Raw genomic sequence first — 27,803 nt, forward strand, 5'->3', positions numbered from 1 at the left:
TTCAATGATTTACTCGCTTCATTGGATGAATCAGTTTTTTTTTTTAAATGCATCTCTTAAATTGAACGATTCACTTGCTTCATTACTGGATGAATCTGTGTTTTTGAACAAATCTCCTAAAGAACGATTGAAATACACTTTTAACAGTAACTAAGTGATCGTCATCTGAAGCAAGTTACTTTGATTGCAAATGAAAGCTGTTCTTGTCAGTAATTTGAGGCTGTGTTGTGGTGTCTTACATTGAAGGCGAGCACGCACTGCTCATTCAAAACGACTCCGTGTTTCACCTCCACATTATCACAGATAACCGACTGCTTGACCTTCACGTCGTCAGCTATGTGCACTCGGTTCCATATGTAAGCTCTATCCAGAGTAACATTGTCTCCTAAGTAGACAAAACAGCAAATAAATTTGAAAAATGTCAACATATAAAGATAACCGAACTGGAATGTGTGATTAAAGATGCATAGCACAGTAAATATACACGAATAGGGCCGGGCATGATGGCTAAAAACTATATTTTTCTTCCGAACACGATAGCAAAAACAATCCGGACATTCATTTCCCATAATGAAGTAGGAAATGCTTTTCATGTTTGTTCGACCTTGAGAATGGATGAAAAAATTGTTTGTTCGCGAGTGAATTCCAGACTAGCTACCTTTTAATTTAGGGCCCGATAAAATGCAATTCAAATATTTTTATTTTCCATCTTTTTATGGACAGAAATCAAATTAAATTAATGAACAGTACATGCAATAAGAAGCCATATTTATATTAACAATATTTAGATTAAAACATGGATGAATGTTTTGAGGGTCTTCGAGCTTCAGTGTGTATCTGATGTTTTGGTTTCCTCGTAACTCTCAGAGCAGCTCTGGTGATGAAGTTCATGTGTTCATCTCTCATGACGCACAGACACTGAAAACACTTCATGCTGCCTCAAAATGATATCGTTTAATTGCCCGGCCCTTCAATAAGACGAACCCAAACCAAATAACTGAATATGAAGAGCGTACCGATGACACAGTTTGCCCCGATCACAGTGTTTGATATGGTGCAGTTTGCTCCGATCGTTGTGTTTCGGCCAATAAGCACGTTTTCCTCCATCTGGCTGCCGTGGCCCAGACTGACCCCCGGCTCCCGGTACACATTGTGTCGAGAGTGAGTGCAGCTCTGGCCTTCCTGGTCTGCGAAGTTGGTCTCGGGAGTGATGGGATAGATCCAGCGGCGGATCACGTCGGAGGAGACGGTGTCGTACATGAGGAGGTTCGACACACGAGCGCCGTATCCGTCTTTGGTGACGTGCATATGGATCTGGTTTCCCAGGATCTAGACGAAGAAACTCTTTGTCAGATAATAAACGAATCGATAAACGAGCCTGTCGCTCGATTGTGTGCGTCATACCTCTTCGTTCACGAGAAGCCCGCGGACGAAGTCATTTTTTGTCTGGTAGTCGGAGTTGTCTGTGAAAAGCTCGGCGACCTACGTTAAAAAAAAACGACATTCGTGTTTATCGAGCGATGCGTTCATAATTTAAACAAACAAACAAACAAACAAACAAACACTCACCTGCGGAGAACAGATGCTAATGTGACAGTCCAGAAGATCAAACCTAATTTCAAACTCGTCACTTCCACTGTGGAAAATATTCTGTGCGGAAAAGAAGGAACGATTATAAATGCAATGATTTCTTTTTGCACTGTTGAACTTTTTTTTTTTTTTTTTTTTTTGATGTACCATAACATTATGGTATTATTGCGCTGATTCTCACAACTGAAATTTGAAATAAGAATGAGTATCACAAGAGTATCACAAGATCAAAAAAAGTAAATGAGAGTAAAACTGTACTAACCACAGTGTTAGTAGGTGTGCATATTAGCATATTAGACTGATTTCTGAAGAATCACGTGACAGAATGATGCTGAATATTCGGCTTTATTTACAAAAAAAAGTTTTAAAAAAATTGCAAAATAGTTATTTTTACTGTTAAAAATTAATGCAAAAACATCCAATCCTGTATAATCTATATAGTATTGTGCAAGTGGATGAAAACCTTTCAAAGCGGTCTCGTCTCAGGACACACAGAATAATAAAGACTGAGGGTAAAGCCTACACCGCTGGATGCTGGGCTCATGATGAACATAAGGGTTTGTTAATTATACATATTTATTGTCGTTTTATCCGTCTGTGTACATCATACTGCAATTTTTTCTTACGTTTTTGGTTTTTTTTAGTGGAAAGAAAACATCCAAGAGACGCTTAAATGTTTCTTTTACATCACTTTTATGTTTTATCGCACTTTTATATCTATACGCGTCAACAGATTAAATTACAGTGTGTATTTGTAAAGCTGGTTTCCCAAAATAAGGTTTTTCATCTACACCGAGCCATAAACCTCCATCCACTTCATCAAACGTCACCTTTTCATTCCCGTCTCTATCCTGAAGGTTTTTCCAGAGGGATTTGCTCATATACACACATTTCGCTTGACTATATTTCAATACCCTCCCAAAATAGTTTTCTCTCTGTTCTAAGCATTTTCAGAATTGTAGAGTGAGAAAATTCCCCTATAAAAAACATACAAAAATTAAAACCGCCATCATCTAGTGTTTAGATATTTGTACTAGAATTAATGCAAACCAGCACACATTTCTTTAAATAATGACTCATGTGCATATTTTAGAAAACTTGTAAGACAAAAAAAATGATAATTATCAGTGTAATTAACCAGCTGGATGTTGTCTCGCCTGCAGTGTCTAGCCTTAATTAACTATTTTTACTGTACAGTATGAGATGGATTTATGAAGTCAGCTCCACTAAACATCAGCTCAGCATCTCACCATGGGGAAGTGAAGCCTCTTCAAGGCCTGTGCTCTCTGGTAGTGAAGGATGCGCTTGCTCTTGCTGTCCATGGCGACTATGATGTCATCTCCTTCACAGCGAGTCTTGTGGCCAGGCGGCGACTCTTTGAAGATCATGGTCATCACGGAGATATTCTTATCCGCTTTGCGCCGCTGTCTATCGGGGAAAGCGTAGAAATGATACGTAAGCCATGAACTACGGGGCTTTAAAGGGGCACTATGATGCAATTCAGAGCGTTGCAAGCTCTTCGGAGATTCAAGTCTCAAAACCAAAGACGTATCCTTTATAAAAGACTTAAGGGGGTGGAGCTAAGGAAGCGAGGATGCATGTAATGTTTACATGAGGCGTGTAAAAAAAACATGATAATCAGTAATTATGTGATTCAACAAATGCCTCGTTTGTAATGTTTTAATATTTTTGTGTCATATTTTTTGCATCACGGTATGATGAGGGACGTAACATTTCCGCCAAACGCTTAAGGTATTCAGCCAATCACAGCGCACTGGATAGCTGGCCAATCAGAGCTCACCTCGTTTTTTTTTTTTTAGTATGTTGAGCTTTGTGCAAAACGACCGGTTTTCAGAGGAGAAACAATGATTTACAGTTTGCAAAAAATAGTGTTTTTTGAACCTCAGACTGCATAAACGCATGCTACACTAAATACACAAAATAATGTTTTTAGCAACTTCATATGACTCCTTTGATAGACAGGTTCAACGCCAACAACATAAACAAACGTTTCCGTGCGTGCTTTTGTGGCTCTGACTTAACTTAAACATCCCAACAGAATCGCTAACAGCGGCTAAGTCCTTCTAGAGTAATTCTTTTTTTAAGTTTTAAATAAAAATGCAATAAAAAAAATTAATTAGATGTTGCTGCGTAAATCAGACGGATTTATTCAAAATTCGAAATGGCGGTTTCCTCGGTAACGGCTGTACACAAAGAAGCTCCCAAACGCTTCCATACATGCAGGACGAAATGAAAACAATCGTTTGTATTAAAAACAGATGGGAGGAACGACTCACTTGTGCTCCTGCAAGGCCTGGGAGACATCAATGTTGGACACCACGTCCCCATACACCAGCAGAAAGTCCGAGCGGACCAGGGCTTTGGCGTCCACGTCCCTCAACACATCCCCCAGGGAGCGGTACAGATCGGAGGTGATGACGTGCACCACGTTCGGAGACGTCGGGCGACACCATTTCGACTTCCTGTGAAATACAGCGACAGACACTGAGTCATCCGAGTCGCAGGCATGCGGCGGCGTTAAAAAACGGTTCTCACTGTAAGTGCTCCTTTATTTTGCTGGACATCCAGCAGCAGAAGACGAACGTCTCTTGCACTCCGGTAGACGTCAGGAACTCTAACGTGTAGTCAATCATGGAGACGTTAGCCAGAGGCAGAAGAGCCTGGTGGGAAAAAAAAATAGAGTTAGAAAAACAGTCTATGCTTGTCTCGTTGTACAGTTCTCTTTTGTGACTTCTTGCGCCTGAATGGACAAATAAACACAAATTATGTGAAAATACCCATCAGCACATTAGATTTTAGTATTGGGGCTTGTTTGACATTGTTAGCAAAACAGCAAAAGACAATGAAAATCACTTACTGCTGAATAACTCACAGTTTAAAAGGATTACTCTACATTTCATTCGTACAGTAAGGAGCACGCAGTCTTATGTCTGATTATTCACGTTCTGTAACTCAATACTACTGTTACATCTACCTGAAAAACTAAAATCACTGTTTATTTCCTTCGCATCTTTGCTTTATCGCATTTTTGTGCTATTGTATTATTATCGTAAGTAATGTCTAAACTTTATATTGTTTTTTTTTTTGCTGTAGTATCAAGACGGACTAATGACAATCGCAATATTTTATCATATTTTATCCATTAATATTAATGTGACAGACTCGGGGCTAGTAAAAATGTTGGTAGCACAAGGAATTTTTTTTTTTTATAATTTTTCCCCATGCAGATGCACAAAATCACATCACTTACTCTAGAATGATTCGTTACTTTCACATTAAGCTATTCAAGTCATCTGGTGAAAATTTATATATATGTGTGTGTATATATATATATATATATATATATATATATATATATAAACAGCATTAGATGTAAATACAGTAGCTCAATACAGTTACTTGATAATGATATTCACCTTGCATGTTACTGTATGGGTACTCTACTATTAATAAGTAAAATATCAGGGTTATGTACGACATCACTTATGACGTTCTGGTTAATAACATCCTCCTTACTCAGCTAAAATTGCATCTACACAAATCAAAATACTTTCAAGTAAACCTCGAGGTTGTCACAATGACTTTCCTTCCTATATAACAGCCCACAAATGATTAAAAACCCCCACATTTTATTAGTCTGTGTTTAGTTCAGTGTCGCAGTGGTTCGTGTGTTTGGATCCAGAGGCGCGCATGTGCTCGATGTTCACTATGAAGCTGTGTGTCGTGATGTTCAGTGCTGTCGTGTTCAGTGTCGTGATGTTGAGCTCGCTCACCCGAGGCTGGTCTTTGCTGATGGGGAAGAACCTGCGGTTGAAGCTGTCCGCGACGAGAACGGCCTGCAGCGGCTGCTCCTCTTCGTCTTTATCGGTCTTCCTCGGGCGGCTCTGTTTCCCTGCTTTGCCTGCCATGTTTGTCTGCGGCAGTGTGTCACAGGAACGCACTACAACGGCAATAAGCGTGGAACTGGGTTTGGTGACCCGGAAGTTATCGCTTACTAGTACGTTTAAACGTTTCTAACAGCTCCGGTTTTAACTCTCAACTGCGTCCGTTACGGTTTTTCAGCGTCAGTATTTATTTAGAAAATTGTCCAGGCTGCCGCTGTAGCGCGGCGTTAATAGCGCCGTCACGTGACATATGTTAGTTTTCTCAGCGCTGGCTCGGTGTGGACCAATCACAAGCCGCGTCTCGTTGAAGGGCGCGCCCTCTAGAGGTCGCTTTGGTCACCGCACGCGATCTCCTTCTGGTTTTATGGCGGACAAAACGTGTGGCAGGTTTTCCGCCACCTACTGCGACGGAGTGTGCACCACAAACGTTCAGGGTAGTAAAACAGGCAAACAAGAAACAAAGCTCGAACTAAAATGTATTTTTGAATTTTTTTAAGTAGTCTTTTATAGCCTTGAAAACGACTGCAGTGTTAATGAAGGGTTTCCACTCAGGTTTCAAAGCAGGTTAAATAAACTAGAATATGTTGATTCAAAAGTCCTGAATCAGGGTGTTATGATACCCTAAATCTAGACACTATAACATTTATAATGCATTAGCATTTATACTTATAAAAGATACGTTTTAAGATGTCACTGTTTGAGGCACTTTGTTTTGTTTTTACTTTGATTCAAGTAATTTAAAAAGTAACCAAAAATCAGATCATATTAGCTCAAATCTGTAATCTAACATATTACATTACTGACTGCAACTTTCCTTAACTTGTAATGGAGTAATGCATTTGTTAAATCCCTTTGTGCGAGCTGTTTTTGCCCGCAACACTTTAAAACACGAAAATAAATAGATACCATAAGTTGCATTGGAAAGCATAATTAGTGCATTAAAATGCATTCACGAGTTACAGCTCCACATCTTTAACATCATCTCTAGACATTATAAACTGTATTTTGCAAATGCTCGTGGCGTTTCAGTTCACTTTCTGTCGCGACAGGTCATCAAACAACATTAAATGGGCTAAAACAGACGCAGAGGACAGTCGTAGGTGATAGATAAAGATATGTTTATTGACACATATCCATCAGTGCGGCCTCCAATGCAATTCATCATGCAATACATCAAAACAGATCATAGTTCCAGTGCTTATTTTACTGAACACGCATGTAAAAACCACGTCGGATTACTGAGGAGGTATTCGTCATCTTGTTTCGATTGAATATGTACACTGAATGAAATCTATTTTAAGGTGGGGGATGTTAACTGTTCCGTTATCGATCGCGAAAATAGCAGGACATGTCGCCTTCGTCGTGGCGTTTCATGCAGAACTTCTGAACTTTGGTTGACGACAATTAAGACATGCAATAGACGGTCCGCTCTGTTTGAAAACCCATTTAGGTTTCGATAAAAAAAAAAAAAAAAAGAAAAGTCACACTGTAATAGATATGTTGGTTTTCAAAGTATCATAATAGTAAAGATTTGTCGGAGAGAAACAGATATGGCAGTAAAATTGTTATCCAAAAGGCACTAGGTGAGCCAAACGCTACAGCTGTTTAGTCTTCTACAAATAAATTACAATTCAAACAGTGCAGTTACATTTGTTAACTTAATGTTTTCCTTTTTGAAACGTTTATCTATGAATCAAATGTAAGGCAACACATTACAAAAAGGAAAAAAAAAAAAGAATATTACAGAAACAATGTACCCAATGAACAACACGCACAGACACAAAAAAACTTGAAACAATGGTTTCTATGACATTTTATGTCTCCTGACGCCATTACGATGATATCCTATGGCTTGGAGCCTCCAAAACAAATTATAATGATAAAGACGATTCTGATAATATTATGCATAGACTGTAATTATTCTCCATGCTCCAAAAAAAAAATTCAAAATCTCCCCAGTACCCAATCCTTTTCCCCAAACCCAACTCTTTTTCCATTTAGACTTTGAGGGATTGAATAAGGCAACCAGAGTCCGTTAGAAGGCGGCATCGACGTGGATTTAACTAGAAATAGTTTGCAAACTAAAAACATTGTCCCAAAGACCCTTTTATGGTTAGTTCACCAAATTTGCCCTTAACCACGGTGTCGAGCAGAAAGACCCGGGCACGAGAACAGCGTAAAGCTTCCTTCCCAAGAGGCCAAAAGACGCTTTCCTCTGGACAGCAGGAGGTTAATAAGAATCTGAAGATCCCAGTGTTACGGGGAGAAAAAAAGACGATGCCAAAAATGTCCACGAAATCCTGAACTTCAGCACCAAATCCGTCTGGGGTTTGTTTTTTTGTTTGTTTGTTTTTTGCTTTTTTTATTCGGTTGTGAAATGCGACGTTAAAGGGTTAATCCCAAGGGTGTTACAGATTTTTCTAAAGAGGTTTTTTTGGAGAGGAAAGTACGAAATCCCAATTCGGTTCAGATGGTTAGCTGGAAGAAAGAAGAAAAAGAAAACGTCCAGTGTTTGTGAGAAAGCTCAGGATCATATTCTCACTTGAGGGTTCGTGTTAAACAGGCAATGGGAAATCAGGTTTGACACAGACATCTTGAGTGAGGAGGTAATGAGGGTGGGATCAGAAAACAAGACAACCATCACAACAACAAACAGTAACCATTACAACGTATATTTTACTTCAAGGAAATGAAGCCTTTAGGACTATTAAGATAAATCAATGCACTTTCACGACAATCAAGATCGTATTGCTTTACCGCAACAAGGTTATTGTATAGTTTTACATGTTTAAATGATGACAACTTATAAGAGACAAAGGCATATTTAAATATGTGCTTTTCATTTAGGAATTATAAGCGTGTAGTTTACACAAATTTGTTCCGCTGGCACATTTTAATTGTTTACGGTAAGGAAAATAAGCACATTTATTTTTCATAATTGTTCATTTCGTTTTAAGTTTTTCACTTATTTTAACGTTTTTATTTCAGTTCGCAAAATCTGTTTATGAAAATAACCGCGTGCCACAAAATGCCTGGAAGTTGCTTAATTTTATAATCAATAAAAATGTTACTTTATTCCAGGACTATTGCGGTACCAATGAGAAATGAATAAAGGCGACCAGCAGGCCAGATTAAATAATTTCGCAAGGAGTATTATATCCTATGCATTCGAGACCTTGCACGTTTTTACTCGTTTAAACACTGCTCTTGTATCTACTGTCGATGCAAACAGTCCTAAAAATAGCTTCACTTTCTTCATGCAAAATTTAATCACATTGTCAGGTTTCATGTGATCCGCATTTTATCGTCACAGAAAGATAGGGGTTAAAAAAAATGCACACTTCACTCAATATTTCACTCAAAGATTTGACATTTTGCATCATTCCAATTCAAAACGTCAAACCTTTTGCGTTCCCTTGACAAAATTAGGGCCAGATATACTAACCTCTTTTGCCGGGATTTACTAGACACACAGTGGAAAATTATCGATGATCAATTACGGACAATTATTTTTGTGGCTGACCCGATTGCTTATGCATCTGTATTTCGATAAATCATGCAACTAAGGCAGTCTTTACTACGGCGAACATAGCCTGCAAAAGTTTGCGCTGGTCTTTTTAGACTGCGTTGGTCACTATAGAAATGATCCGGCCTTTAATTTGCGTATCGTTAGTAGATCAGCAAAACGTCCCACTCGTATCAACGCTTTTATGGGATTGCGTTCTCTCGTTAATGTGCCCTGTTTAATAAATCTGGCCCTTAAGGAGTTACCTTGGCCGACATGAGTACAAATAAGATGGGTTTTTGAGCATTTGTGACCCTGGACAACAAAACCAGACATTTTAATGAGATTTACATTGAGATTCTTACATGAATAAATAAGCTTTCCATTGATGTATGGTTTGTCAGGACAGGACAATCTTTGGCTAGAAAAATAGTAGTAAGTGAAAAAAGAAAACCCTGAAAATGGCCTTTAAAGTCGTCCGAATAACGTTCTTAGCAATGCATTTTACTAATAAATTATGGTAGGAAACGTACAAAATATCTTCATGTAACATATTCGCTTTTTGGCATAAAAGAAAAATCGATAATTTTGACCTATACAATGTATTGTTGGTTATTGCTACAAATATACCCGTGCAACTTATGACTGGTTTGTGCTCCAGCGTCACATTTGTCCTGAATGCCACTTCATTAGCAGGAGGAGCTCAAGAGCGGGTTTTCTAACAGGATTTTAAAAAGAAGGGGAAATCTGAAGTTTCCAAGCCAAGCCCGTAGAGAGCCTCGCTCCAAGCTAAAGGAAGTTCCCTTTTAATTGCCCAGAATTGGTTACGTTTATAAAAAAAGGAAAGAATCTGCTATTCTAGTGAACAAAAACCCACAGTAAACAGAAAAGCACACCCCTCCGGAGAACACGTCACCACAGTTAAGCTCGACCGTAAAAACGCGGGGTAGTCGACTACACCGTTAGAAATCTAAGATCTGGAGAGGCTGTGTGATGCTGTCAGCATGTGCTGGATGTTGTGTCTGCCGCTTGGAGAAAGGACTGCGCCCTGCTATGAGACAACAGCAAACAGACAGCCCGTCACGACACCACCCTGCCTCTACAGCCACCAACTTATGGCCTTCAGCATCACAATTACAGCTTTTAATATCAACAACTTCTAAAGCTTGAATCTCAGAAAAACGCGTCCCGGTTACATTTCGTATTAGCCTTAAGAAAAGTCGTGTTTTGGGGACATCATCGTATTTATGACATTCAAGCGCTTCCCGCACCCTCTCTGCTCCAAATGCATGATGGGATTTAGGCTGAGAGTGACACTGTGTGGCTGTAGTTACCTTGGCTTGCCCGACATGTTTTTGGGGTTCTTGCGGAAGGACTGGTTGGCTACGGAGCGAGTGGACATCGTTCGCGGAGACGCCCTTGCGAAGGTAGTTGGAGGGGTCTTGGGAATCTTCTTGCCGAGATGGCCGATCCATTTCTTCTGCTCGTCCTGGGACAAGGCCAGGAGCAGCATGTCTCTAGCCGATGTCACGTCGTAATTCACTGAGGATCGAGAACAAAGGGTTATATACGAGTGTAGCGGCTTTCACACACGCTGGTCTTTACTGGAGATTTTGTCGAGAAATGCAAAGGCTCATCCATGGACGACTTGGACCGAGACAAGAGTAGTGATGACTTGAGAGAATGAAGGAGTCATGTAAAGCATCCACGTTTAACATCGGTACTGGGTGCTGGGAAGCGTTGCCAAGTCTACAGTTTTTCCCGTGGAATTGGGCTACTTTTTCTGCAGGATGTTTTTCTTTATTTAAATTTTTAATGGAAAGAGATACGATCCAAAACATATGTTTATGACATTTGTCACTTTTTTTAACATTTCAAGTATACATATATCTAAATGTTCTTAGAGCAATAATATACCTCTTTAGATAAACATACACAATATTTCTATACATGAAACATATTCTATAACAAAAAACATTTGGTTCAATAAGAGCTATATACTCAATCCATTTGGACCAAAAGTCAACCAACATATCTTTTTGGTTATTCATACAAAAAAACAGTAATTTTCTCCCTAATAAACATACTTTTTCAATCCAGTCCTGTATTGTGGTGGATTAGGTTTGTACCAGCATCTAGCAATACCCTTTTTACTCTAAGAATTATTGTATACATGTATTTGTTTTTCCCTTCCCAGGAAACCATTGACACCTTTCCCATGTAAAGTACATCAAAACTAAATCTTTTCTAATACATTATATATATATTACTCCAAAAACCTCTGAAATTAGGACATCCCCGAAACATGTGAAAAGGGTTAGCATCCTCTGAGCCACGATGTCTCCAACAACTTGCCTTAAAATGTATTTTTCTCTTTTGGAGTAAGGAAAAAACGAATAGTATCTCCAGTAAAATTCTCTCCAATATGAAGAACGAGGTTTGAAGTTTCTGCAGGATGTTTTTCATTGCCACAGGTTGAAGCGACCCATTAACCCCTGGAATGTGAGTTTTATCACAGGAACCCACCAAAAAAATGTGTATTTTACCCCAACATTTACTATTTTTACTGGGAATTTTTAGCCGATCGATTTTGCTGCGAAAACCTGGCAACCCTGGAGCTGGAACGTGCTTTACCTTTGCAAGGGGCGATAACATCCTCCTTCTTATCCAGGTGGTCCTTGTGGCACTTGACGTGGCAGCGGCGGCACTCCAGGGCCGGAGGAGGCTTGAAGACGTGCCACAGCGGTTTGGAGCAAGCCTCGCAGTTGGAGGGGAAATGATAGAGGGTGGGGATGAACTCGTGGCCTTTGTGGGGCAAGCAGTTGGTCTTATCTCCCTGAAGAACACTCTCCATGTCCGCCTCCTTCCTGCACTCACCTTCATTAGCATACAGGATCTGAAGAACAAAAATACGCGAATATGAGATAAAATAATGTTTTCTAAATTAGATTCAATTTAAAAATGGAACAAAATGTAATCATTTCACCATTGCACTCCAAACTGAACTATTTTAATAGCTCCAACGGTAGTATAAGACGTTTTGGTAGAAAGGGGAAAAAAGCAAATTCTGATAAAACTGTCGGGCGTTGGAGTTGATTTTTTGAATTTGCATTCATTTTTTTTGTTTTGTTTTTTGGTAATAATCGCAAAAATAGATGGATGGAAACAGCTTCTTACATGTCCTTTATCAGATCTGGGCATTTTACTATCTTTATTAAATAGAATAATTGTGTAAAAATTATAAACTGACCTGGAATATCCTTGGTATTTCCTCGGCCTCAGCTCGATAAACGTCGCCTTGCGTAACAGGACGCACATGGAAAAGTTTGCTGTTTTGAAAAAATAACGTTTTAAAGCAGCAAAAAGGGAAACCATTCAACGTTCTATACAAGAATGACCAAACCGGCCAATTAATATGGATAGTTATTTATCACTTACTCGATATCTAGTACCATAGAAGGGTTGGACTGCTCCTTGTCTTGCTCATCATTGTAAAAGAGAATTTTTTTTCTGCTCGCCACAACATACTGAAGGAAACCAAAAGAAGGGAGGGTCATGTATGGCCAAGTGCACAAATAACGCTTTAACACACAATTCTTTGCGCAAGCCTTACCTGCTTTTTCCAGCCGTATCTTTTTATATTAGCCCTATTTGGTATCGCTAGCCAGCCTTCAAGCCTCGATTCTGAGGACAAATAAAATGCATGCATAGTGAAGTCCAAGCCAGAACTCGAACGAACGCTAGAAAAAGACATGCAGGTCATCTACTGTAGGAAAACAAACCAAGGTTGTGACCCAGTCCATACAAATCAAAAAGCTTTTACTAACATGCGTAAACCAGACACACTTTAAAACAACTGCCTCGTGTCACATGGTTGTGGTTAGAAAATCCCACGCTGCTGACTTCAATATGAAACTGACGAGGACAAGAGGGCAGGCCTTTCTTTATTCTCATTTTCAACAATGAATAGGATGGTGAAAATAAGATGCTTCACAACCACTCGAAACGTCACAACAGTGGCTATTAGTTATTTGAGCAACATGATTAAATCAACCAATGGGGAATGTTAGCCGAAAGTTGTTGCAGAGATGAAGCGATTTATTACATTTGAATGACTATCTAGACAAACATCTTTCAATCTGGTCTGAAAATGTGCATCATAAAGCTATGAATGCCTATCATCAGTAATTAGTAACTGGTTCAATGCAACGGTTTGTTATACGGAGCATTTTGTAATCGGATCTAAAGCAGCAAGTCAAGCCGCTAATTCTGCCCTTCGACCGAATTATAATGCAATTTCATTAAAATGTTACTGGTTTGAAAGCACGCTTGGTGGGAAATACATTTAGGTGGCAAAAGAACTGCTTAAAGGACCATGCATGAACTACGACCGTGATCGCTAACGTCATTCATTCTGCAGTGAACATGCTGCTGGTGATATACACAAATAAACCGGACATACAGTGAACACACACAAAGACCTAATCCAGCGCTTCTGAACCCAGAAGACTAATGCACCATTGGGTCCCTCAAGGGATTTATAATGGGTTTTTGAGTAAAATAATGTCTGTGGTAAAAATATCTTACGTAGAGGAAAACGTATAAGCATTATCACTTTATTTTCACCACAGGCCTTGTTTAACTTGTACATTTTAGAAAAACCCAATAATCTGGTGAATCATTCTCCTGGGTTTTGACATCTCTGTGCATAATGTGAAATTTGAAGGTTCGTAATATTAACTTAATTGGAATACAAAGTGTAAACACACACACACACACACACACACACACACTAAAAGAGTGTGACCCTGAAAGGTGCTCAGAGTAGGGGTTAGCATAAAAAGATTTCAATTAGCAAAATATTTGTCGCTACTTTCAGCAGTTCGGTGTCGAATCTAAACTTGTTCAGCCTTGCTCTCTGGCGTTAGAAACACTCTGAGTAGCTTATTTCGGAGGCATCACCAAAACACAAGTAAAACGTGTTCATTAAAAGAAAAGAAAACAGAGAAGCAACAAAATGCCACCCAAGAGCGCAATCCAGGCATAACAGGACCCCGATCTTAAAGTTACTCACAGAGGAAAAAGAACAGAAGACAGAAAGATAAGGAGAGCAAGAAGAACCGACTACATATGAGGAAGAACGAGAGAAGACTTTAAACACAGACAATGGCAGTCATAAACATCCTATCATCACAGGAGCTAGTAACAATAAACAGAATACAGGCTTTTTTTGTTTAAGGATGAGAACTTCATAAACCTATTTAGTTAACATTAACTTCATTCTTCTACAGCATTAAATAATCAATGTTCATTTCAACATGAACTAATACAATAAATAATAATAAATCCAAACTTGCATGTGTTAATATGATTGAATGAATCTCAGCTGACATGACCTAACAATAGACAGGTATCTATTTACAAACATAAACAAAGATATGTAAATATTTTAACAAATGTATTACTCATTGTCGGTCGACGTTAATGTGAATTCATTAACTAAGTTAACAACACTAAATGCTAATTTGATAAATACTTTTAGAAATGAGATGCATAAAGGTATATACTGCTGTTGTCAAACAATTGCAATTAACCAAATCCAAAATAAAAGTTTTTTTTTTTTTTTTTTTTTACATAATGTGTGTGTACTGTGTATATTTATTACATGCATGTATATTTAAGGAAAATAGAACATTTAGAATTATATATATATATATATTATATATATATATATATATATATATATATATATATATATATATATATATATATATATATATATATATATATATATATATATATAAAAGCTTTAATGTTTTGGAAGTTTTCCTAAAATTTCTAATGCAATATAATGTAGTATGCTTTTTATATATATATATATATATATATATATATATATATATATATATATATATATATATATTTATTTATATATTTATTTATTTTTTTGGTACACTTCCCAAACATTACAGCTTCTAATTTTCTACATCTTCAGAAGTAGCTGCTATCATGGGATATTTAATCTCTATCAAATCTAAGCACTACCCAATCAGACTAATGAAAATGAAAGCTCTCTGGTTCCTCCGTTTAGCGGAGCTGAACGGATCGGAGGTGACGTCCTTACCGGCGATGTTGCTGTCCGTCTCGTCCGGCTGCAGGCTGGTGACGCTGGAGCTGTCCACGCGGAGCTGCAAGTCGTTGAGTTTCTCTCGGAGCTGCTCAATATCGCTCTCCTTACTGTCCAGCTGCATCTGCAGCTCGTTGCGATACGTGCACTCCTCGGCCAATTGCTGCAAACAAAGACGACGACGTTCACTAGGGCCTCGTTCTGAACATCCTTTACCTAATGAAGTGTCCCAGAAACGACCAGCTCGTGTGTCTCTCGTTATCGCCGCAACTTGGATTCAGTCTTTGCGTCACAAGCTTCGTCTTATTTTTTTAACTGATTAATTGTAGGACTCATTGATCTGAGCTCATGCGCCTCAATTTATAATTATTCTTCACTCAAAAACTAAAGTGCATGAGCATACATCGATGATGCATACAGAAATGCAAAACCCGTGCTAACTGTAACAAAAGAAGTCGATGAAAAGATTGAATGCAATATTTGGTAATAATATAGCATATAGTTCTTTTTAGGTCAGGTTTTGTTTTGACCACGGTAACAAGGCAAGGGGGAAAAAAATACTAAAATGGTCTGTTTTTAGTCCAAAGTGATGACTTGATTCTTCAAGAATTAAAAACCAATGTGACCTTCGAACTCTAGCGCTATTTCAATTCTATTCTTTAAAAATCAACAAACAATACACTTGCACTCTATTCGTTTTCTGTCAACACTAGCAAACAACTAACACTAGCTTTGCTATTCTTTTCGTATTGTTTTATTTTCATACAGCACTTGCATATCGTTGCTCTTTTGTTGACTTTGATTGCTTCCATTGTCCTATAAGTCACTTTGGATAAAAGCATCTGCTAAATGACTAAACCTAAATGTAAATAACGTTAACTAGCATGACCGGAAGACATCACGAGGGTTATTCGACGCTCATTAATATTGAGGTTATTCTGATGTTGTTTAGTCATGTAATTGACTGGAAACGTTTGGCGTTCGTGATAGAGGCGAATAAACATCGACTTGCCGCTTGCATCTCGTTCAGCTCCTTCTGGTACTTGATGGCCATGTGGTTGAACTTCTCCTTCTCCTGGTTGAGCTCCAGCTGCAGCTTGCGGTTCTCCTTCTCTTTCTTGCGCAGGTCGGTGGTGCTGCCTTTCTTCTTCTGGTCTAACTTCATGTCCTTGCGGTTCATGATCTCAGCCAGCTTGTTCACCGCCTGCAGTCACACGTTGAGCCGTTAAGATGGAGAACCACAAAACGTTGTCATTGAAACATAATCGTGTGATATGGTTTGGTCTGGATAGGCAATACAACAAATGCACAAGAGACAAAACGCATACAAAATGCATAATTGCATTTAATAATTCCACGTTTGTATTTTACTATTAAAAAGTGTAGCTATTGGTTATATGTTGACTTTTACACATTCCCACACAATCTAAGACATGAGCTTTTTCATTTCGTCTGTATAAACACGTAATGTTTAGTGTTTAATGCCGTAGGGCGGTCATACCTGGGTCTTCAGAGTTCTTTCTATATTAAGGGCCTTCTCGTAATTGGCCTTTATTGTGTTCGCCAGCTCCTCCTTCTCTGCTGCAAACTCTGCAGGAAGACATCAGAAGACATGATAATACAGCATGTAAAAATAAAACGCAGCTAAACCAACTGGAGATAATAATACCTTCTTCTCGACCTTGGAGTCTCTCGTTCATTTCTGCCTTCTCCTTACTGAGGATCTCTGCGTCTTTGGTAAGGGTTTTATTGGATTCCTCGAGCTACGGGAAGACGCATTATAATCGAATTAAAAACCTCTGATAGAAGCTTAACAATAAGAAAAGAGCTAAAGCAACAGCACAAGGACATCTGAAACTGAAAACGTTAGGGCCCTAGACATGGATTACAGTCATAAAAACCTCATTTTTTCATAAAACGCTGAATTTCTGCTTTTGATGCTCTTTGAGGTGAAAAAGTTAAACACCTCAGTTCTGATGACAGCGAATAAAAAAAAAAAAATTAATAGCATTAATATATTGGTTTTGCTATTTAATGTTAAGGTAACACTTAATAATAAGGTTACGTTAGTTAATGTTAGCTATGGTAGTTAACTATTGTTACCATTATTAATATAAATTCTGTCCAGTTCTGTTACTTTCAGTGAAAGCGTGGTTTTATATATATTTTTTTAAAAATCAGTATCATTAAAACCGTGTTAAACTCGTACAAAATGTACGCAGTATTATATAATAAAATAATCATTACAAAGCATTTTTGTTTTTTGGCCAATTTACATCCAGTCAAAATAGCTTTTAAATAAAAGTGTGATATAATGACAAAAATATATTACTGCTGTACATCTGACTTAAACTTCAAAATAATAAAAAATAACAATTCTAATTGGAATAAAACTGATTGCATAGGGCCCTGCACCGAGCGATTCAGAAGAGGCACAGACCTGTGAGATGGTCGAGTCCTTCTCTGAGATCTCCTGTTTGTACCGTGAGACGGCTTTCTTGTGCTCCTGAGAGAGTTCGAAATACTGCTCCTCCTGCAGCGCCCGAGCTAACTGCTCCGACTCGGCCTTCGTCATGGTCAGGTCCAACTGAGCGGACAGCGACTCCCTATGAACACAGGATGACGCTCAACAACACCTTGAAGTCACAAGATACTCTACCGTTCATTGCTGACTGTTTTAAAGCAGCCCTGTTTCAAATAAAAAGTTACTTACTTCTCCGAGTACATGTCCTGGACTTTTTTGAGGGCCTCTTGAGTTAATCGATTCTTCTCATCTATCTCCTCCTTCAGCTCCTTCACCTGAGTTTTGTAGAGTGTCTGAAAGCAAGAAAAATGTATAAACTGGCATCACTGGAAATGTAGCTTTTCAAGACGGATTCTGGAGTGCAGATTTTCTCAATAAAAAGAAAAGTAAACATGAAATCAGCGTTGGTGAAGGTTCTTGCTCTCCTGACATCGTTTTGAAAGTACCACATTACATTAGACGCGTCTTATAATCGATTAAATAAAAGCATGCCAAATCTGGCCACTTTCAAATTCTCTTGTTATTCTCAAAAAAGATCAAAAACTAGCAACAATCGACATATTTCTTCGCTAATGTTGAGGTATTGCATTAAAAATGAATCGATCTACTAAATGTGCATTTGAACACAACAGGTTATTGCACATTGACCATTACATAAAAATATTTAATACATTTTGATCTTCGCACATCAAAAAAGTCACAATTTAAACAAGAGCCATGACTAAATTTAAAAAAGAAGATGCGACATCTTATATATCAATCCAGCTGGTTAAACTTTGTAGACTGGGTTGCTGAAAGTGCACAATGTGTTTTACACGCCACATAAAGAAAGAGTGTGCTACTCACTGAGAAATACTGCTCAGCTTCCAGCTGGTCCTGGAGCTCCCTCATCTGACCCTCGTTCCCTCGGTACTGCCTGCAGTTACAGGAAGATTCACAAACAGAGTACAGACGAACATTAAAATGACCGGCACTTCTCTACTCTCTAGGCCCATTACAACAAAACAAAAGTCACTGGTGATTCATATTTTGATGCACTGCTCATAAATACAGTCAGAAACCTGTATGATATAAAGAGTGTAGAGGAGGTGGAGAGCACACAGTGTAGATAAGAGTCCAGCAGGAGGAGAGGTCAAGGATTAACCGGCTAATCCTTAATCCACCCGTGTAAATATTGGCAGCCAACTGTTTTGGCCTGGTTTAAACATAAGGTGCAGTAATAGCCATTTCTACGATAGAAAAGCTTTTCGGATATTTATTTAGCTTAAGGCTCAGAGACAAAGGAATGACGTTATAGGGTTGTTACTACCGGGGTCGGAAACGCTTGTACCAAAACAAAACAAAGGAAAACATTAGGCCTGACAATTTTACAGTAAAAAAAAAAAAAAAAGAAAGATTTAAAATGACTAATGCATTTAATGCACATCAGAGCCGTACTTCATGCTGCTGCAGATGAAGAATATATGTATGTATATGTATGTTTATATTTATATTTATATTATATTTTAGCAGGAGTGTTGTTTTTATCCCAATATCTGGACACACTATTGTCAGTAATGTGTGTTTGCTAGATACAACGAATTGAAACAGATCCAGTTGTGCACATCTGGGCAACGCAGCTGCTGTGTTACTGAACGAATCCACATTTTAAAATAAATGATTTAGTGACTCACTTGGGTTATTTCTGAACGAATCAGCCGTTTGGACCAATGGGTTCAGTAACGTGCCGCCGCTTACTGGTGATTTTAGTTTCATGTTTAAAGAATTATTTCAAATATTGAATTACTTAAACAACAAACCCATTTATTACATTTGTGCAATTCATTAATGACTTGATCCTTTTTGGAGTAATGCCTTACCCTAATGGTGCGGTTGACTTGCAACGAACTGAATTAATTATATGTAAATGTTTAACATTTCACAACTGAATCATTTGACAGACTTGTATCAAGAGGTGACCATTTGCAGCCGGTTCAGAAACTACAAAATGAGTTGTTGTTTTAATATTGGTTAGTCTTTCACTAACAATAATAACGGATATAAAAAATGGCATCCCCATTCTATCGACTCTTTCTGCGCTCAGGAGAGAGGAAGCGACGTACTTGGTGAGCTGCGCCAGCTGGAACTCAACGGAGCGTTTGTTCTCCAGGGCCGCGTTGATCTCCTGCTTGAGCTGCTTCTCCGATCCTTTCAGGCGCTCGGCCTCCATCGTCCAGCTCTTCAGCTCGTTCTGGGACAGCACGCGCTTCCCGGACTCCTGCTCCAGCTGCACCCGCAGCTCCTTCACCTCGTCCTCCAGCCTCTCCTTCTGCTTCATCAGCTGCTCCATCTTCTGCACAGACTGCTTGAGGTCGAACTCCAGCATGGAGCACTGCTTCTCCACCTCCACCACCCTGCTCTCGGCTCGCATGCGCAGCCCGCTCTCCTCCGTCACCTTCAGCTCCACCGCTGCACAGAAGAAAGACTCGTGTTAGCTCTACGGGAAGAACGAATGCCGTGGACGGGATCGATATACCTGCGTCTCTGAATCAAGAACTGAACGAAGCGAGCTGGAGAATTCTCTGTTGCTCTTTGATTTCTGTCAAGTTTGTTTCAAGTTTGCCAAAGAAGAAAATCAAAGACGTGTGAACAAACTGAACCCGATGAATTTCATTCACTAAATAAATCGAATCATTCTAAAATTAAATATGACAATATTAATGAAAAAAGTGTGTGTGTTAAGCTAACGGAAACTTATCATAGCGCTTGTGTAACACTGCTCTTTTGTCGAGTTTAACGGTTTCTATTGTCATCACTTGTAAACGACTAAATGTAAAATATCAAATTCAATATTGCAGATTTTATGAACGGTGCATAGCATAAACGGGCACAGAATATGAATGCCTTTTCTATATAATGTTTTTTTTGAATGGGAAAAAGTGCAATTTAGCGAGTTGAGTTCAAATTCTGGACAAATCTGTTCGCATATACATAGAAAGCAACATCAACGTATTGCCCTCCGAGGGTGTGATGTGACATGAAAACTAGAAGTTGACGCTTTCTTTTGTTAATTATTTTGAAATTAAACACAAATGAATGCTAATGCACTCTGTTTCTTTCAATGGACACGCCCTTCTTTGTAGCCTGACTTCCTGTTATTAGATGGCAGCCTGTAATGGCAAACGACCTTCTTTAACCACTTTAAGGTTACACTTCATTTTAAGGCGTTCTTGCTATAGTGTAATTATATACATTTAAGTGCTGAGTAATATTAATTAACCACCTGTACTATGGTTATGGTTAGGATGAGGGTTAGGGTCAGGGTCACTTGCATGTAATTACGCATAATTTGTTTATTGCTATAATTATAAGTTAATGTAATTCATTTAACAAGGACACCTTAAAAACCCACTTTTTTGATGGAGTGTGAGTGAGTAAAGTGGCAGAAGCAAGACTTTTATTTGCATGCTTGCTTTTATAGTATTTTCGCCGAGTGCAGAAACAAAGTATCTTGATATTTAGTTTCATTTCCGCTTTTCAAGTACTTATAGTTATTTTGAAATCTTGTTTTGTGTGCAAGCCAATGTTTATTATTATAATTTTTTTCTTACAAACATGCAGCTTTTGGCTTCGAAAGACATTAACTGACGGACTGGAGTGGTGCGGATAAATATATCAAAATGTGATTTTTGATCAGTAATATGCATTGCTAAGGACGTCATTTGGACGGCTTTAAAAGGCAATTTTCTAATATTTCGATGTTTTTGCACCCAGAATTTCAAATAGTTCTCTCTCAACCAAACACTGTCCTATCCCAACAACCCATACATTCAGAAAAATCTTATTTATGCAGCTTTTATTTATTCTCAGCTATTCAAAACTGACTTATGAATGTTTTGTGATCCAGGGTCACAAATGAAAATGAAACGATGGCCTGAGGGCGAGGATGAGTTTTAACTTTTGGGTGAGCTATGACTTTAAATACGATATCAGAGTACTTATTTGATAGTATCACGTCTATTAAGATGCTACTAAAAGCGAGCGTGCTGTTCCATATGCACAAGCGTGAAACCCTGGAGGTGGTGTCCGGGCACGCAGAGAAACGAGACGCTGTGAGCTGTCTGGACTCGCTGTAAAGCAGTCGTGGCACGTCTCGCGCGCACACACATACCGTGCATAGCAGCTGACTTGGTCTCCTCGATAGACTCGTATTTGTCTGTGAGCTGAGCCTTCGTGATGCGATGCTCTGTGGACTCCTGGTCCAGCCGCTGCTGGAGAGTCTTCAGCTTGTAGTTCAGGTCGATTTCCAGACTGTTCTTCTCCTAAAAGCGCAGAGAAACACTTTAAAAACGCAGCGAACACAACGGCACATGTGTTTATGGCACAACACAACGCAAAAATTCTTAATGGTCGAAAAAAGACTGCAATTATTATGTAAAATGCACAAAAGAACGCATGCACATTTTTAATAATAAAAATAATACCTTCTCCAAAACGTTACATCTGTCCTGCACTTGTTTTCTCTCCAGCTCCACTTTAGACAGACTGTGCTTCAAGTTCTTGTTGTCCTCCTGCAGACCTGTGATACGAGCTTTAAAGAGACAAACAACAGACTTGCATCACATTGCACAATCACAATATCTCAAAAGCCAATGTTTGGAAATTTTAAATGTAGTATTTCCTACTGCCACACTAAAGCAATGCATGAAAAACTGTATTAAAAAAAAAACAAGAATCAAAACATTTTCAAAAAACATTTTCTTTTTACATTGCAGCCTTCTTTTCTTCATGCCAATAGACTACTTTTCTATGAGTTTTCTATGTAAACATGCTAGATGAAATTGTATGTCCCTTGCATTCACATCTTTTTCCTGCATCTAACACGAGTGCATTGTGTCAAGTTAAAAGAACTTTAACTTTTATATGCAATGCTGCTTAGTGTAAGTGCCGAAACAGTGGGCCAATCAGAAGCCTCCGGAGGCGGGGCAAGCACTGCAAGATTGTGTTTACAGTAGCAAGTTGGCATGGCGAACATTTTATTTAATGGCTACATTGCATATGTTGCAACAGTGCGGCATAGGCTTTTTCTAATGGAGGATGGAGCCAAGTACAACTCATCCTAGAGCTGGCCGTCCAGCCAAACTGAGCAATCCAGAGAGGACAGGTGAGCAAGAACCTGCTCGAGAGATCATCAGCAGAGATGGCAAAAACATCCAGGACATCACTGTCAAGCTTCCCCTCAAATCAGAGAAAGGCCGCTCTTACCTTGCAGCTCTCTGATCTCCTCTGAGCCCTGGCTGCAGGTCCGCCTCTCCGTGTCTAGCGTGGTCTGCAGCTGGAGCAGCTCTTTTTCCAGCTGCTGTTTGACGCTCTCTGCGGCGCGGCTCTTCTCCTGAAGCTCGCGATTCACGCTCTCCAGCTGGCTCATGGACTTCCCCATCTCCGTGTGGCTCTTCCTCAAACGCATCACCGTGTCAGACTCGGCCCGCAGAAGGTCGTTGGATTCCCTCAGCTGCGAGGACAAGATTGTTTTCGGAAGATCCACAGTCAAAGTATTTCAAGTTTGAGAAAGTCGTCTCAAAATCAGCTCTCAAATCAATAGCACAACTCACATTTAATGCTTCAATTTGGATGACATGGTATTAATATAAAACATTTATTACAAGTCTTCTTGAGAAGCTTACTTGGTTCTGTAACTGGGCAACCTTCTCATTGTTTTGACTCATTTTCCTGAAGTCTTCCAGCTGCTCCTTCAAAGTGGACACTAGAAAAAAAGAAATTAAAAATGTAAAAATAAAATACATGGGGACATCTTTCCTTATAACAGAACATTGACATGTATATTATAATGACCTACATAGCACTTGGCTAAATTATTTTTTTTTGGTAATGGGCTCATTCTACAACTCCCCCAGAGTTAATAAGTTGAGTTTTACCATTTCTGAATCCATTCAGCCGATCTCAGCGATAGCATTTTTATCATAGCTTAGCATAACTCATTGAATCCAATTAGACCAGTAGCATTGAGTTCAAAATTAGCAAAGAGTTTTGATATTTTTCCTATTTATCACTAGACTCTACTGTAGATACATTTATATAAAAATCACAATTTTCTTTTTTCACATAAAACTTTGCACACAATATAACTACAGAAGAGTCAAGTTTTAAATAGGAAAAATATAGAAATGCATTGGTCATTTTTGAACGTGATGCTACTGGTCTAATTGAATTCATTTACATTACATTTAGTCATTTAGCAGACGCTTTTATCCAAAGCGACGTACAAATGAAATACTGAGCTATGCTAAAAGTGCTATCGCTGGAACAAGAGATTAGCTGAATAGATTCAAAAACGGGAGAGCTGGAGAATGAGCCTATTTCCAGAAAAAGTGGAGTGCTCCTTTAAGGCCACGGCCCTGTTTCCATTAGCTAATTTACAGGCCGACATGCATATAACTGGTTCTACTCTGATCAGATCAGAGTTCTCCTCAGAGTACGCTCAGATAATTAACAAAATTTACATCCGGTTCCGAAAACGAGACCAAGTTCAGTCAACCCCAGGGTTTGAAACTCATGGTGAACACACAAAAACATTCTCAAAAAATTGCTAAATATAAATATAGCATGTAAATGTGTTTCTAGTCTAGTTTTGCTGCTTTGATTTCATGCCCTACGTTTTATAACCTGATTATGGTATATAGGAATGAGACACCGAATCCTCACCCTCATTCTCCAGGTTTCTTCGTTTTTCAGCCTCCTGTTCAGCCTTTCTCTGCTGTTCTGTTGCTCTGTGCTGGATCATGATCTTGTCTTTCTCCAATAAAGACATGTTAGCCTCCACACTCTTCCTTAGGTTACTCTGAATCACATCAGGACAACAGAATAACAAGAAACCGAGAATTAAAATACTAAAAGCAGCCCAAGTTTTAACAGATATTTAACTTGTATGATCTATTAGAGCTCTTTTTACAAAATACAAAGCCTCTGTAATTCTTTACATTCTTGCTTTAGAGATGAAATCATTTCACTCACCTCTTCGTCTAATTCTTTCATTATCTTGTCTAGTTTTGTATTGGATGCCCTGAGGGGGAAACGAATCAAAGAACAGATTTCAAAGGACTGATTTAATTGTGAGAAATTTTTACTTTAGGTTTGGATATGGGGGACAAGCAGCTTATGGTTCATTTCCACTGAGCGGTACGGGTCTGTATGTTACAGTACAGTACGATTCGGTACGGAAAACTATAATCCAGCTCGTGTTTCACTTGATAGACGTGGTGAATTCAGTAAAGTAGCATAACAACAATAAGCACAACTCTTCAATTATAGCCATTATAAAAGCATAAGAGGCTTAATAAAGAGGAAATACAGATAAAAGCAAACAAAGTCAGTGCTGTACTACATTAAAAGTTCAAAATAAACATGAGTTAAAGTTAAACATAACCTATAAAAAATAAACTATATGACCAGGAACAAATAATAGATGCATGAGTCCACCAATGGCTGTTAACTATAACATTACCCAAACAAATTGCATCTCATATTTAATCACTACAGAGACATCGGATCCAGCCGCAAATGTCAGAAGGACTAGCCGAGCTTGAAGCTGCTCTCAGCGGATACAAACACTGAGTGCCCGGTGATCGCCTGGAGCCCTGAAATTGTACTTTTTCAAATAGGTAAATTGTTATAAATAAAACGCAGATCAGAGTTTTAAACGACTACATTCTTGCCTGAAAAAGTCCACAAAAACAGACAAGAGCACATACTGAGAAATGACTACTGTCTGCGCGAAAGTCAAAATACACTGTTAATTTTTGTGTTAGCAGAGTGGACCGAGCGAAGGAGATCCCGCTGTATCATGCAAAAGTGACGATTGCAGTCAACCAATCAAGCTTCTGCAGTGAGTTTAGTTCCATCCTTTTGGTACCCCTTTACTGTGCTAGATACCCTTAAAAAAGAATACCAAAAAAGTGGTACGGTATAGTTTGCCATTTTGGTACCATTCACAAGGTCTGACGAGGGAAACAAACATAATAGTGTACCATACCGTAGTGTACCGAACCGTACCGCGCGGTGGAAAGGTGCTATAAAATGAGGAAAGGTGGATGGATGGATGGATCTATATACCACAGCGATGGCAGAATGAAGAGTTTGGTTTGAAGATGTATTTGGAACAGACTGGTGTATTGTGGCTGAATAGGTGAAGGGTTTGTTTTGGGTGGATGTATAATCGATGGACTAGGTGTTCGATTGGTATGAATAGGGCACTTGGTGATGGATGGGTGGATGGATGGATAGATGTTTGGTTGGTTTTAAATAGATGAATGTAGTGTTTGGATGGATGGATGAAGTAGTTGATTTTGGATGGATGGGTAAGGTGTTTGATTGGTAATGGACCAATGGATAGATGAGGAGTTTAGTTTTGCATGGATGACGTGTTTGATTTAGATAAGGTGTTTGTTGATGGACTGACTGACAGATTAGGTGTTTAACTACTTTGAGTTTATAGATGAGGAGTTTAACTATTTTGTGAACGGAGGGATACAGTGTTTGATTGGTTAGAGTAGGGTGTTTGGTGATGGACCATTGGATAGATGACGTGTTTGGTTTAGATAGGGTGTTTGTTGATGGAGTGAATGATAGATGAGGTGTTTAATTAGTTTGAATAGGGTGTCTGGGTGAGGGTCCAAAGATGAGGTGAGCCATTTGCTTTTGGATGGATGGATGAAGATTTAAATTCTGGTTGGTTGGATAGACGAATGGATGAGGTGTTTGTTTGGTTTTCATTGGGTGTTGGTTGAAAGAATAATGATGGGTAAGGTGTTTGATTGGTTTGGGTAGGGCAGAGCTGTCCAAACTTGGTCCTGGAGGGCTGGTGTCCTACAGGGTTTAGCTCTAACCCTAATTAAACACACCTGAACAGGCTAATCAAGCTCTTGATAAAAATGTTAGAAACGTCCATGCAGGTGTGTTGAGGCAATTTGGAAAAAACCTCTGCCGGACACCGGGCCATCTTGGTTTTGCATGGATGATGGTATTTGCTGATAGGCTGACTGAGAGATGAGGTGTTTGACTGGTTTTGGATAGACAGAAGTTTAATTGGTTCGTGGACGGAGGGATAAGGTGTTTCGTTGGTTTGTGTGAGATGTTTGGTGATGGACCAATGAATAGAGGATTTTGTTTTTGGGTGGATGGATTGATGGATAAAAGGTTTGATTTTTGATTGGTTAGGGTAAGGAAATTGGTGGTGGATAGATGAATGGATGAGGTGTTTGATTGGTTTGGAAAGACAGACAGATGGTTAGATAAAGTGTTGAAGGACAAACAGACAGATAAACACCTGCACTTCTGCTCCATCTCGTCTCTCAGCTGCATCTCACTGTGAAGTTGTTCTTCTAGCTGATAAATTCTCTTCTGAAGATTCTCCAACTGAGGGATCAGAGAAACAAAATCAGTCACCCTCAGTTTAAGAGACGGACTCACTATTAACTCTTTATTTTAAAGTGAAATTTCTTACATGACTCTTGTCTTCCTTTGTCGAGCTGCGTTTGTCACTCGACTTTATAGCTGGTTCCCGAGGAAACCTGACAGAGAGTCAATGGTAAATTAATTTAACAGAAACATCTGGGATTTAAGCGTAGACTGCCTGCTCTGAATCTCAGTACTCACTGGTAGTAAGTAAAGCCCACGAATGGAAGCTGGTTGCCTACAAATGCTTTAGGAATAGGGAATGTCTCCTCCTCCCCTCGATCTTCCTCAATGTCGTCAAAGTTGCTTGTGTCTACATCACTGCTTAACTCTGGCACGACTGGAGCAGCCGCTACATGTAACAATACAGTAAAGCATTTTAATGAGAACAAACAAATAATGCTACAGGGCAAATGCATCAAGGCTAATTAAAGGAGGGTACAATTTCAGTTCAGTTGTTGTTGTTGTGTCTCTACTCAGGATTAGATAGAATGCAAAAATACAGCAAATCGTTTAGCATTTACTCAAAAAATTGAGTAACTAAAAAAAAAAACATGTTTTTAAAACTTAATTTAGACAAAAACAGATTTTTCAAAATGCCTTTTGGACGTTTCCATGAAACACTTTGATAAAAGCAGATTTTTCCAGTACGCTAATATAATAACAGACATAAACTAAAAAGTCATAGAAATACCAATTATG

General features: G+C 38.8%; 2 protein-coding genes across 4 annotated transcripts in view; both read right to left on the bottom strand.

Annotated features, from left to right (window-relative positions):
- The window catches only part of eif2b5 (eukaryotic translation initiation factor 2B, subunit 5 epsilon), a 15,705-nt gene extending 9,962 nt beyond the window's left edge, over window positions 1–5,743 (bottom strand). The window contains exons 1-8 of the mRNA XM_043264319.1: window positions 5,385–5,743; window positions 4,147–4,271; window positions 3,888–4,073; window positions 2,841–3,018; window positions 1,570–1,650; window positions 1,405–1,482; window positions 1,017–1,329; window positions 240–385 (exon numbers count right to left, since the gene is read on the bottom strand). Of these exons, the coding sequence (XP_043120254.1) occupies window positions 240–385; window positions 1,017–1,329; window positions 1,405–1,482; window positions 1,570–1,650; window positions 2,841–3,018; window positions 3,888–4,073; window positions 4,147–4,271; window positions 5,385–5,519 (1,242 nt within the window). The 5' untranslated portion in view covers window positions 5,520–5,743. The remainder of the gene's footprint in view (window positions 1–239; window positions 386–1,016; window positions 1,330–1,404; window positions 1,483–1,569; window positions 1,651–2,840; window positions 3,019–3,887; window positions 4,074–4,146; window positions 4,272–5,384) is intronic.
- An 849-nt stretch (window positions 5,744–6,592) lies between these two features.
- rock1 (Rho-associated, coiled-coil containing protein kinase 1) overlaps window positions 6,593–27,803 on the bottom strand; it is a 47,735-nt gene continuing 26,524 nt past the window's right edge. Inside the window, exons 10-32 of one of the 3 annotated variants that reach the window (XM_043257596.1) lie at window positions 27,303–27,453; window positions 27,151–27,217; window positions 26,974–27,062; window positions 24,663–24,711; window positions 24,354–24,489; window positions 23,315–23,394; window positions 22,896–23,142; window positions 22,115–22,221; window positions 21,802–21,952; window positions 19,754–20,099; window positions 18,498–18,567; window positions 17,841–17,944; window positions 17,568–17,733; window positions 16,797–16,890; window positions 16,629–16,717; window positions 16,140–16,331; window positions 15,125–15,290; window positions 12,614–12,684; window positions 12,439–12,527; window positions 12,251–12,329; window positions 11,635–11,896; window positions 10,335–10,542; window positions 6,593–7,973 (exon numbers count right to left, since the gene is read on the bottom strand). In XM_043257596.1, coding sequence (XP_043113531.1) covers window positions 7,970–7,973; window positions 10,335–10,542; window positions 11,635–11,896; window positions 12,251–12,329; window positions 12,439–12,527; window positions 12,614–12,684; window positions 15,125–15,290; window positions 16,140–16,331; window positions 16,629–16,717; window positions 16,797–16,890; window positions 17,568–17,733; window positions 17,841–17,944; window positions 18,498–18,567; window positions 19,754–20,099; window positions 21,802–21,952; window positions 22,115–22,221; window positions 22,896–23,142; window positions 23,315–23,394; window positions 24,354–24,489; window positions 24,663–24,711; window positions 26,974–27,062; window positions 27,151–27,217; window positions 27,303–27,453 — 3,017 coding nt within the window. In that variant the 3' untranslated portion in view covers window positions 6,593–7,969. Of the gene's footprint in view, window positions 10,052–10,334; window positions 10,543–11,634; window positions 11,897–12,250; window positions 12,330–12,438; window positions 12,528–12,613; window positions 12,685–14,074; window positions 14,125–15,124; window positions 15,291–16,139; window positions 16,332–16,628; window positions 16,718–16,796; window positions 16,891–17,567; window positions 17,734–17,840; window positions 17,945–18,497; window positions 18,568–19,753; window positions 20,100–21,801; window positions 21,953–22,114; window positions 22,222–22,895; window positions 23,143–23,314; window positions 23,395–24,353; window positions 24,490–24,662; window positions 24,712–26,973; window positions 27,063–27,150; window positions 27,218–27,302; window positions 27,454–27,803 lie in introns of those variants that run through there. The other 2 variants (XM_043257588.1, XM_043257605.1) reach the window with 2 other exon arrangements.

Source organism: Puntigrus tetrazona, chromosome 2 (assembly GCF_018831695.1).
Source record: "Puntigrus tetrazona isolate hp1 chromosome 2, ASM1883169v1, whole genome shotgun sequence".
Taxonomy (NCBI): Eukaryota; Metazoa; Chordata; class Actinopteri; order Cypriniformes; family Cyprinidae; genus Puntigrus; species Puntigrus tetrazona.